The following is a 13,205-nucleotide window of genomic DNA, read 5'->3' as shown; positions in this document are numbered from 1 at the left end:
TAACACTAAAACAAGAGGCTACATTAAGATTAGGAGGAAAAGATCAGGCAGTGTGCCAAGAGACCTGCCCCAATAGTAAATAAGTTAGTAAGTAAGTATAGATACTTTTTTGATCCCGTGAGGGAAATTTGGTCTCCCAATCCGCGAATTAGTGAAGCACAGTGAACACACAGTGAGGTGAAGCACACAATGAGCACACAGTGAGGTGAAGCACACACCAACCCGGAGCAGTGAGCTGTCTGCTACAACGGCGCTCGGGGATCAGCGCGAGGGGTTAGGTGCCTTACTCAAGGGCACTTCAGTCGTGGATGTGGGCATGGGAGAGCAGTGCTCAACCACTTCCCCCGCCCACATTTTTTCTACTGGTCGGGGATCGAACCGGCAAGCCCGAAGCTTGTCGAATTAAAAGATAACTAGGCTACCATTAAAAAGTTGCATTGCTTGCATGATAAAATGTAATCAGGTAATCCCGAACAATGTAACTGTAATCTGATTACACAATTTTTTTATTGTAATCTGGGCTGATTATAGTTACTTGATTTTTGTAATCTGATTACGTAATCCAGATTACATGTAATCCGTTACTACCCAACCCTGTTAAGGAGCGATAATAGGATATTTTACCGGCATATCATCAAAATGTAAGCCGAAAACGTTAAAATACTGTTTCTGTTCAGAACGAACCAATTGGGAAAAAAGTCTGGTTCAAAGCCCTGATTAAAACATACAAATTATCATATGAATTCATCAAAATCACTGTTATTTACTAGTTAAAAGCTCCATAAATGTCCCCCAACATTCTCAGGTATGCACATACACACACAAGCACCCACACACATCCATGAGTTACCCATGTATGCGTACTGATGCACACTCATGCACACACACATAACAACATCCACTTTCCCTCTGAGACCTGCACCTGACTTTTTGAAAATTTAGTAAGCAATTTGTCTCGCAAGAGAAACACTCTAGCAAATATGAGAAGCAGTCAGGCCTCAAACTTGGGCCTATGGGGTACCAAGTGTGTAGCTTGACCCCAACATCAAAAAGCCATGGATGTTGGTATGGTAGTCAGGGCACATACTCAACCATAATGATGGCATTCTGTAAAACTTCATGAAGCACACGCATGCACTTCACACATACACCCCTGTACATCAATCTGTCTACTGTATATCACAGGGTACCTCACTAGTGCATCGCCTTTCATAGGGGGGCTTCATACAGGGGTCAACCTGACCTAGGGGTCCCTCATACAACTCTTTGAGCACACTTCCTTTGGCATCACAGCAAGCCTTTTCACTTCTGGCATCATGTAGCAGAAGGAGAAGGCAGTTACCCCACCTGGCCTTAAACCTCATACAAAACCTGCACTCTGTTCGCAACATGAAAAATTATAACTCTGTTTCTAACGAATACAGGCAATACATTTGCCAGTTTACTTACAGGTATAGGCAATATATTTGTTTTTGCCTTGCCAATTTACTTACAAATATAATGCACTTGCTTCCCTACTCAGTATAGTTGGTATGGCCATATGCGAGTCCGTTATGGTACAATGTTGCCTCAGGGTAACATGCAGTTTTTTGTACTAAGTGTCCACTTTTCATATGTTATGATATGTTATGAAAAGTTGCTCATATTTTTTGTTGATGATTTACTGGATAAAAATGTAATGGATGACACATGCAATTTTCACAAGGGAAAATATATGTGACCCAATCTGACAAAATGAGTCACAATTCGCACATTATAATTTTGAGATATATGCCGATTATTTGAAAAACCATTGGAAATATCGATTTTTCTTTTTTGGTGTGTTAATTTTCCTAAGTTTCATAGTCAAGACAAGTATGTAATGTTACAAAAAATGTTATTCAAGTGGGCAAATCCTTCCTGTACCTGCCTGTAACCCGTAACTTAAAAAACGATTTTCTCAGTTTTTGGAAAAAGATGGCGGTAGGCCATAGTTCAAAATAGTGTATCTTGACAATATTTCAAGATATGACTTTGACTAGGATATTGTTTGCAATAAATGCTAATACATTTCGATATATACATAAACACAAACAAATGTGACTTCCTTCACAATCCCTGAATCCCTTTAAAGATATTATGACATAAATAAGATATAGGCCCAAGTTTTTTCACTTGCACTTTAATGCTATCATTAAGTTGCGTGCAGTCTTTAAAAACGACTTCAAAAACCTCTGCTGATATTGTTCATACACATGGCAAAGAAATATGTGAGATCTTTGTTTTTGGATTTTTTCACAAGGAAACTGTTGTACGTCAAGTTGGAACCCACTGCAAAAACTGCTTAATAAAATCTAACCAAGATTATTAGTCTTATATTATCAAGATAAAAAAAAACTAGTTTGTATTGTTTTCAGTATAAAGAGACTTACCTTGCGCTTTCTCGTGAAATCATTTGACTTAATTTAAGAAAGGTTTGACTTATTTTAAGACATCTCATCCTGAAAACAAGCAAATTTTTCTGCCAGTGCGTTAAGTAAATTTTTCTTGATAAGACTCCTTAAAATAAGTCAAAGTCTTTTTAAATGAATTAAGTCAAAATTATCTTTCGAGAGAGTGCTAGGTAAGTCTTTTCATACTAAAAACAATACCAAATAGATTTTTTGATCTTATTATAAGATTAATAACACTTGGTTAGATTTCATTTTTTGCTGTGTAACTTGGAGATCAAAGGCGTCAAAGGCATGGTTTGCGCTTTTATTATTTGAACATAACGTAAGTTATGTTAATAACTATGGATCTATTTCGACCTCTCTCTGACCGTCACCACGGTCTTACTGCGAATGATGCCATCCTGGCACCTGTCTCGAGACCTGAATATCAACAAAGTCACATGACTGACCGGAGGCATGTCCACAGCATATAGTGCCTCCGGTAACCTGCCTCATCCTCTTGCCTTGAACGCCGTGGTCCGTTCCGAGCGACAAGAGATGGTGACGGTAATCGTTCGGTCTCATAGATCCATAGTTATTAACATAACTTACGATCTATTTCAACCTCTCTCTGACCGTCACCACGGTCTTACTGCGGATGACCAGTACCAAAAGCGTCGCGAGGAACAGAGGAATCTTCCCCAGCCCGCAAGGCAGCAGACATAAGCACCGTAGAACTGACAGAGTCAGAGGCCACATTAACTCTGTAGAACCTGGCAAATGTACATGGAGTACTCCACGATGCTGCTGCACAGATATCTCCAAGGGCAACCTCTTTCAATGCAGCCCACGATGGGCCATGCTGCGTGTAGAATGAGCCACCAGGCCATCTGGGATCGGAAACCCCTGATCTAAATATGCCTGAGAGATGGAGTCCACCAACCAGTGAGACAGTCTTTGTTTGGACACTGGGAGGCCCACTTGTGACTCCCCATAGTACACGAATAGCTGTGTGTGAGCTTGACGCAGTTCTTGTGTACGGGTTACATATTCCTTTAATGCCCTAACTGGACAGAGTCCCAAGATCCACTTCTGTTGAACAGGAAGGCTCTGGCTGAAAAACCTGCAGGTCAATAGCCGAGTTTATTGACTGAGAGGTTAACACTTTGGGAAGAAAAAATGGATTGGGCCATAGTCCGACCCCTGCATTCTCTGGTTTCCACCTCATGCAGTCAGGGCTTACAGAAAGCGCCTGCAATTCACTTACCTGTTTAGTAGAGCACATGGCCATGAGGAACACAGTCTTATGTGTGAGGAGCTTGAGGCTGGACTGCTGCAGCGGCTCATATGGTGCCTTGGTTAGAGACCTCAGCACCAAGGGTAGATCCCAAGACGGGGCTCTTAAACACCTACCAGGGCGAAGGCGCTTTGCACCCTTCAGAAACTGGGACACCACTGGTTGTTTCCCAACCGAAAGGCCTCCTACCATGTCATGAAAACAGAAGATGGCTGCGACATAACCTCTCAAGGTGCTGGCAGCCTTCCCTGTATTCAGAAGAGATTGGAGAAAAGAAAGGATAACCTCCACAGAACACTTTGCGGGTTCTACTTTCCGATCATGGCACCATGCAGTAAACACCTTCCATCTCTGTTGGTAGTTCAACCGTGTTGAAGGAGCCCTGCCATTCTCAAGGGTGTCTAGGACAGAGTGCATCCAGACCCAGTGGGCCCCTGGGATGATTCAGAGAAAACCACCTCATGCAATGGGCGGTCTCCCGCGAAGCAAAGAGATCTGTCTGGGCTACACCGAAGTGTGCCCATAAGCCAGCTACCACTGCTGGGTGTAACCTCCACTCTCCCGGGTGAGGGCCCGACCTGGAGAGAAGATCTGCAGCCTGGTTCAGAACCCCGGGAACGTAAATGGCTTTGAGTGAGGCGATGCGCGGAAGTGCCCAAAAGAGTAGTCTCTGGGCCATCTTGAGGCAGCGGAGAGACCTCGTCCCTCCTTGATGATTGATGTAGCAGACAGCCACTGTACTGTCGGTTCGCACAAGGACATGCTTGCCCTGAATGAAGGGCCACAGAGCCCTGAGGCCAAGATACACTGCTCGAAGTTCTAGAACATTTATGTGTTCTGTGTCCCATGGAGGCTGCCACAGACCTCTTACCATTCTGCCCTCCCAGACTGCTCCCCAGCCTGTCCGGGAGGCATCTGTTGACACTAGTGTCCGTCTGGATGGTATGCAGCCCAGCGGGACTCCTTGTAGAAGTAACCCCTTGTTGCGCCATGGCAGAAGGGTCTTCAAACATGATTGAGTGACCTTGAGGTTTTTGTGCCTGTCTCTTCTTGGGTGAAGTCTGAACGAATTCAGCCACCGCTGGAGAGGGCGAGCTCTGAGGAGGCCCAAAGGAACAAGCATGCTGGCAGCAGAAATCAACCCCAGAAGCTTCTGAAAGCACAGCAGCTTCAAGCGCTTGCCTCTGCGAAAGGAATGAAGGGTTCTCTGAATCTTGGAGACCCTGTCTACTGTGAGGCATGCCCTCATTGTACAAGAATTCAGGCGGATACCTAAGAAAGCCACTATCTGTCGTGGATTCAAGTCGCTCTTCTTCAAATTCACTCTGAAGCCCAGGGCCTGAACATGGGCTAAGACAACTTGCGTGTCCTGCACAATCTGCTGGCGGGATGAACCACCGATCAGCCAGTCGTCTAGGTAGGGCAATATCTTCAGGCCCCTTCGTTGTAGCGGCGCCAGGGCGGCTGCCACAACCCGAGTAAAGACCCTGGGAGATAGGGAAAGACCAAATGGGAGGTCTCGGAATTCGTAAGCCTGTCCCTGGAAGGCGAAACGAAGGAACTTCCAGTGGTCCTTGCAAATTGGGACGTGGAAGTAGGCATCTTTTAAATCGAGAGTGGCAAACCACTCGCCTAGTTCGATCACCTCCAAAATGTGTTTTGTATGTAACATCTTGAATGGCAGGAGGTGTTTAGAAGACGGAGATCTAAGATGCGGCGCAACCCGCCATCTTTCTTCGGGATAAGAAAATATGTTGAATAAAACCCAGCCTGCTGTTCGTTCAAACTTACCTTGGCAATGGCTCTCTTCTCTAGCAGAGTACTTATTTCCTCTGCAAGGCAGTCTGCCTGGACTGGATCTTTGACCATCGTCATTCGGACGCGGGTAAAGGGAGGGGGGCGCTGCCGAAACTGGAGCCTGTATCCCCTGGCAACTGTGTCCAGTACCCAGGAGTCTGAGGTTTCCCGCTCCCAGCTGTCCAGGCGTAGCTGGGAGTGGACCTCGGCAGTCTCCCCCGAAATCCTATGCCCGATCCCCCTGGGTCCTTGGACCCCTGGGGGGAGGGCGGCCTCGGCCATTGCGCCTCGTTGATGACCTCGGCTGCCCACGCCATGAACTTGTGGCAGGCCTGTCAAAGGTCTGAATGTTGGTCCTCTGGTCTGCAACACCTTGCCCTGGCAGAGTAGGATATGCCTGCTGTTGGCGTCTTGGTCTAGATACAGGGGTCGAAATGTCCTGTTCACATTCTCCCGTGCCCGAACTGAGTGCTGAGCCCTCTCCAGGAAGGCCTGAGACTCCCCATGAAAGACTCTCCCCGGTTCTACCGGCATGTTTGTGAGCTCTCTTTTGATACCATCCGGGAGACTGGTCTGGGCAAGCCAGATCTGTCTCCGAGTGAGGATAGCTGAAGACATGGTTGCACCGATATCACGGGTGAGCTGTGCATGAGCAGAAAGAGCAGCATCCACCAGATCTCTGGTATCTTGGCATTCTGCAAAGGAAGTCTTCCTCATTGCCACTAAAAGAACGGCCAACACATTTCCCGAGCGCGCAGCACGGGCAGCAGAATTGTAGGTTCTACACACTAAGCGATCTGACCGGTCACATTCCTTGTTAGGGCAGTGAGGGTCAGTAGTTACCCTGGTTGGGCACAGAGAGGTCAGGGCTGCCATGTCCCTCTCAACTGGTGGTACATCACCCAATCCAGTCTCCAGTGGGTAAGCTGCCTTGGCCAGCTTCCTACACCCTGCATTATACTAAGGGGTCCTGCTTGGAGCATTCCAAGCCCTCCTCAGCATCTGGCAATAGTCCTCAGTGGCAGGCAGTGAGGTTGTTGGCCTTGGCTGAGAAATGCCAGCCCAAACTCCCTCAGAGGTGATTGGGGCATCAGTGGGAATTCTGAGACCCACAATCTTAGCAGCAGACAACACCGTGGACACCAAGTCCTTGCCACCGACTTCCTCACCATCATCTACTGAAGCTGAACCCTCAGCCTGACCAGAAGAAAGAACACTATGTGAGTCCTCTTGGTCCCCTCCTAGAAGAGAGTCCTGTGCATGCAGCAAAATTACATCAGCAAGCAGACTCCCCGTCCCCTGATACGACGGCAGATGTGCAGGAGAGGTCTCTTTCGAACACTCTGTTATAGGAGAAGTAGCAGACCCTGCTTCACCAAGGGTGGCATGTGAGGCTGGGGCTGGCTCGACAGGAGCATCCCAGTCCGTTAGTGTATCTGACAGGCCACGAATGGCAGTCAAAAGTTTTAACCGAAGATCGTCATCAGACCCGTGTTTTTGAGAACGAGTGTCCCCTGAAGTCCTTCTCTTACTAGACTTATGCGGGTTTTTATGCTTACGCTTGAGAGTGTGTTCATCAGGGCTCTTAGCATGCCTGCTAGTGTGAGCACGTAAGGCCCCCTTTGCTGTTTGAGTAGCTCCTGGCCTGCCTGCTCTCCGAGCCCTCTCTTCTAAAGGCAAACTCACTGCAGCCGGACATGGATTATCAATATCATTCCCGAGATGAGCCATGCCCAAACATGCTGGACACTCCCGATGACCATCAAGAGGGTCCATGCTACTCCCACAGAATACACATGAAGCCATGACAAGGGTGAGAACAATTTCAAGCGCGAACGCCAAGTGACACCCGAATCAATTTGACCCTAACCTGCTGTACTGAGGCCAGCAGGAGTGGGCTATGAGGATAGTTCACAACAATCCCAGCTACCGTGAACGGCAGTAAAACGGGCAGATCAAATTCAATAGGCAATTGCCAACCTGTCCAACAGACAAAGGAAATATGTAGCAATTTATTTTCAGAATAATAAACGAAATGCACCAAACTTGTAAACACAAGCTGTGACCATGTAGTGAACTTATGACAACATCACCTGCGAACAGGGGGTGTGAAGGTATCACACAGAGAAGCTATTGCGGAAAAGCTATTGTAGCCTACCTATATAGGTAACGTTAGCAAAACAAACTAGCCCAACCAATAGCCTACAACAGGACTATCTGCTGAAACAAGCTTATAGATGCACTGAACAGGCAGACAATATTAACCCAATACCACTGTGCAGGCAATCGTACAAAACTGTCTGTGTTAAATATAATAATCAATGTAGCTAGCACACGCCAAACAAACATCAACAGGGCTTTGTAATGTTACCGCGTTGGTAGGTTACAATGCCCTCTCTGTTGGCAACACAATGAACCGCAGCTGTCCTGATCTCTCATAATCATCAAAGGTGATATCTGGTTTATCTCCACAACTGAAAATAAACCTTATGGTATTTATTAACACCAATTGAAATTCCATGCTTTTGTCACAAAATGCACTTTTCCCTGATACTACAGATTAACTACAGATAGCACAAAGCCCAATGAAGCCTTGTCTGTCAATCAGTGTTTCTTTACCATGTGACTTAACTTATCTTAACAATTTCTCTGTTTTTTCTCTGATTTCCTGTAGGCATATAGGAAGACCAAGAAGTTACCAAAGACAAAATTCTCTTCTCAATGTGAAACCGGGTGGTGGAAATAAGACAGAAACACAGTCATGCCAGCTGAACCGAAGCACTTGCATGGTCAAGGACTCATCACCTACCATTCTTTCCTCACATCTTTTCTACACCAGCACTGTTCCCATAATTCCCTCTGTGCTAAAAAATGAAGATGACACTTCTTGTATGCAAAGCAGTAACACAGATACAGGCAGAATCAGCTTCACACCACATGAAGGCTCTATCACAGTGGTCAAGGAACAGCACCTTCCACCATCCTTAAGCACCTCCCCCAGAAAACATACCCAGATGGCACTTCTGCTCGATGAAGCTCAAGAACAGCTCCAAGCATTAGTCCATGCTCACAGAAAACACAACAGTGGTGATACTGCCACCTCATGGGCCAGAGAGACTGTTTGCATCCTACTTGGCAATGGGACAAGTTCAGGGAGTTTGGCCTTAAATGGACCTATTGAGACCCAACTATTGAGCTCAAGAGATACAAAAAAAGACTTTGCTCAATATTGCAAATGAAAACTGGCAGTGTTAAGGACCAACTGATACTCACTTGTGTCTTTAAACTAAGTCTAAGGAGGACCAGTGGGGAAATATGTTTTTCAATAAATATCTAAATACTAAATCATAAATGCATATATGGATTAATATGGGAGGCAGTCTGAAATTATCAAAAATATTTATTGTTTATTTGCATTTATATAATGAAAACAAATAGTCTGTCATGACCATGGTGTTTTAACTGTAAAAATATATATGGATATATACAAATATATGATTATGTGAAATTGAAAAGGTACCAGGGGAATATTGAACTGTTGTAAAGTTGCTGTACTTTTTGTGTCAACCAACACCAGGCTCAGTAGTAATGATCAAAAATAGTCAACGAATACAATTTTCCACCACTACCTTTTTATGGTCTATTACAGTCTTTTGTCACCCTCTGTCCATCATCCTCACCCTACCCAGCCACGGAATTAGTTTCCCCAATTTACAGGATTTAGACTAGTGTATGGACCTATGGACAACCATGCTCAATGTATGCAACATAATTTCACTTTATGGAATAGTTGGTGAGACATCCAAGGTTTTTGCCACAATCTGATTAGAAAATGTTTAAGTGGTTAAGTGCTTAAATCACTCTCAAGCACACACAGAGACACACTCGTATAGATGAAGAGTGCATAGGCAAACAATTACTTTTTTTTTACTTTTTTCACTTAAGTTTACTCCCAGATATCCAAGCATATGAAAATATTAATTTTGTCCAACAATGACCAACTACTTGTGGATGCTGTCTTTGGACAAAATAAATAATGTTGGATAATGATTGCAACACTTTCAGAGCATCTGGGCATGGTGGACATTGGCAGTGAATAACATTTTTCACATTTCTTAAGATTGATACATTTATTAAAAATGTCTCCGTTCAGCTCATTACCTATTGATAATTTTTAAAACAATTGAAAGCCATGAATATTTCCAACCTGTAGCAGAACACTGTGTTGTGATTTATTGTATTCTCTATAAAACTGTTGCCTGAAACAAAGAGATAACAGCCGTTCTAATTGTTTGAGCTAATTAAAACATTAGAAACTTTCGTATATGTATCAACATTCCTTCATATCCCATTTGCAGTATTTCATAGTGTGTGTATACCATCATGACTGTTTTCATTAAAGGTTATGGAGGTTAGTGTAAGATGTGTAATAAATCTTAAATGTTTACAAGATGTATAGAGCCTCTGGTCTCAAAAATACTTAAAATGGCTTTAACGCATGTTTTGTTTCAACTTTTATACCTACATATTTCTGCAATAAAATATTATACAGATACCTGTATTAGGGTGAGCCAGGGAGAGGTCTTTATTTTTTCTCGTTATGCCATATTCCTGTGATGAACTTCTGGCAGATGATCCACACTTTGCAAACAAAAATAGCAAGGTATAGGAACAAAGATTTTTTTAGTTAGAAAGAAAAAAATGGCTGTATACAAAAGGTTCGACACATCCGTAGAAATTATTTTTTATTTTGGTGTTTTGGCATTTAAATTAATAGTAATATATAATACATTAGGACACAAAGAATTTGGCTCCAAAACACTATATCCTCCATTTTAATGCATTTTCATAAATCATTTTTTAAATGATTATTTTGTTATTGGAACTGCAATTGGGAAATTGTTATTTAATCAAAACAACACAACTGCTGCCCTTTTATTGATATTACCTGAAAAACACAAATTTTTCCACAAAAATGGATATATTAGGTAAAATTACTTTGTGCTGCATCCATGCCACCTGAAGCATGCTGGTAGAAATATCTATTCAAAAGCACTGTTAATCTGTGGATGCCATGACCAAATTTTGATTCTTTGATTTGGAAAGCAAGTTCATTATTTTGGGCTGCTACTACAATATATTAGAATTTCAGCCCAAAGTTGGATAACATATAAGGCCAGAGTTTCTGTTGAGGTGGCCGTGGCCTCAGCGGAAGTATCCAATCGCGCCTCGAAAATGTAGTCAGATTGTAGTTTCTAAGAAGACTGCAAAACAGACACCGACTTGACTTTGTTGCTGTTGAAATTGTAAGTAGCCTACCCTTGGGTGAACTTCATTTTTGTAATGTGGTTTGATAGTCTCTTGAACAATGTGTTTGCTCGACCGTTTTATTGTGAGCCCTGTATGTGTTTAGCTTGGTTTCTTGATGGCTAGCTCGCTAGCTAGTGGGGGTTTAGTGTAGCAGTCACTTGCTACCGAAGCTGCAGGGGGAGCTGTGTCCCAAATCCGGCGAAAACCCAGAAATAGCGAAGGAATAACCACACCTGCATAATGCTTCTTTAAAGCTGCAGTTGGCAAGTCTGACAGATTGAGGGGACTTAGCTCGTCAGTGCGCACCAGACTGTGATTGACAGTCAGATCTCACACAGCCCTGCTCTGATTGGACCAGAAGAATCGGGAGCTGTGGATTTTTGCAAAACAAATAACAGGCTCTAGGTCAGACCCGGCTGCAGAGTACAGTGACAGAGGGAGCATTTGCAATTTCCAAGGGGGCACAATTTTTGTATTGGGGGGGGAGAGGTTGTTGGCGGCGCAAACATTTAATGTCAGTTGATGAATTAATATAGCCGCGAGTATGCCTTACATTATTAAGGCTCTTTTGCATGTTGCTGCTGATAACTAACGAATGTTATCTCCGCGATTTAAGATTCCCCATTTTGACAATCGGCTGGCCTAACAAACGCATTTCATTTCAAAAAGCAACCTGGTCAATCGCTAACAACTAGCCTAAGTGCACCTACAGCTCTAACACATCCAAAAGGGTAGAGGCTTCCAGTATCATAACTTTTTTACCGTTTAGTCTGTGCATCGGCGCAGCCTACCACGATGTGAACTAGTGACAGCTGTTGTCGCAGTAAACTTAAGCTCCTGGCTCTAAATAGACTAGGCCTAGGCTACTTGTTATGTCACTTGATTTTCTGTAATACATGTAGCCTGTAGCCTAGGTTACTTCAGCAAACCCAGACCAGCTGTGGCATCAGTTTTGCTTTTGAAACGCAACGGTCGAGCGTGAGAGTGCCTGTTGCAGGCTATTTAATTTACAGCATATAGGCATGACATAAGAGCTCCCTTTGTGAGCGCACTGGACCAGCAACATCTTTAGTAGCATTTTCCCCCCCAGCAATCAGTACAAATACGCATCGTTATACAACAATTCAGCAAGATAGATGGGTGGGCCCCCTTTGTGGTCGTGGCAGCCGTGGGCCCGGAGCGACCACACCCCCGCTCCCTCCGCTTATGAGGCTAGGCCACGGAGGGGAGTCTCCGTTGTGTGTGTGTGTGAGAGCGGGGCAAGGAGAGGCTGTGTGAGTTTTATGCCGCTGCATGTAGCCTAACTAACGAAAGAAGACCATATCTACATGAAATAACAACGAAATAGAAACGTACTGTAATAGCCTGTATGGTGGTCACAATAGAGAGGGCACAGATTTTATTTGAGGGGGTACCGCTGGGTCTGCTCTAGGTGGAGGTAGAAGAGCAGGTTTTTTTCTAAAACCGGCTGATTTATGTTGTTCTGTCGGAGCATAGTGTCGGTTCCAGTGAATATGATCAAAAAAATCTTGCCAAATGCAGCTTTAACCTGTAGGAGGTTTATGTCCGAAGGAAATTTGATTTCTGATATTTGACAAAAATCTAACAAAATTGTCATTAATTGTTTAAAAATACTTAGGGTTTTAAAATAATCAGTTAACCTCTGTAAATATGTATTTGATAGAAGAGGGCAGTTTTTTGGTAAAATTATTCTGTTTTTAAAGTCCCTATAGCAGTGATCCTCACTATTTTTTTCACAAGAGCCACATTGGCAGTTCAAAATCAAAAGGAGAGCCACTTTTACGACAACATACTGTCACCTTTGCAAATGTGCATTTCTACATATAAATTGGACATTCCACAAAAAAAGAAATAACACAGCCATACATTTTCATTTAAGACCAGATTTACTTTAATACTGGGATGAGTGGAAGCTGGCATGCATGTCCTTGACTTTCATGTTGTATTTGTAGTAGGTTATTAGTAGTAGCAGGTTTGACAATACCCCCTTCAGGAAGCATCATTAAGGCTTAATACCTTCCTTTCACCTTCATTATTTGGGTGAAGGGAGAAGTATAATTCAGATGTTTGCGTTTTTGTAGTGCAGTATTGTATGTTTATGAAGCACATTTGAATTGTTTGATTGTTGAAATGATTGATTGTATGTTTATGGCACATTTGCCACATAGCCTAAAGTGGGTCCCATTTAGAAGTGGCCACTTCATTCGCACTTTCCGTGATTCACGCAGCTGCGTTAAATGTATTACAACTTATCGCCACGAGGTGGCAGCTGTAGCATTGCCGGTAAACAGGGCAGCGGATTTCATTCAAAGGCGTTGCAAGTGGCAGTGAGATACTGAAAGCAGAACGAAACTAAAGATCACCTTGTT

General features: G+C 43.7%; 1 protein-coding gene across 1 annotated transcript in view; it reads left to right on the top strand.

The window, feature by feature from the left end:
• The window catches only part of nrg3a (neuregulin 3a), a 134,447-nt gene extending 124,488 nt beyond the window's left edge, over positions 1-9,959 (top strand). The window contains exon 9 of the mRNA XM_076285265.1: positions 8,180-9,959. Within this exon, the coding sequence (XP_076141380.1) occupies positions 8,180-8,744 (565 nt within the window). The 3' untranslated portion in view covers positions 8,745-9,959. The remainder of the gene's footprint in view (positions 1-8,179) is intronic.
• Positions 9,960-13,205: the final 3,246 nt, after the last annotated feature.

This window comes from Alosa pseudoharengus, unplaced genomic scaffold, assembly GCF_046254945.1.
Source record: "Alosa pseudoharengus isolate Yale_2024_CS ecotype anadromous, Long Island Sound unplaced genomic scaffold, YU_APseudo_1.1 YU_APseudo_1.1_scf_15, whole genome shotgun sequence".
NCBI classification, from domain to species: Eukaryota; Metazoa; Chordata; class Actinopteri; order Clupeiformes; family Clupeidae; genus Alosa; species Alosa pseudoharengus.
Note: the sequence above shows the minus strand (reverse complement) of the source record. Positions and strands in the feature narration are given on the sequence as shown.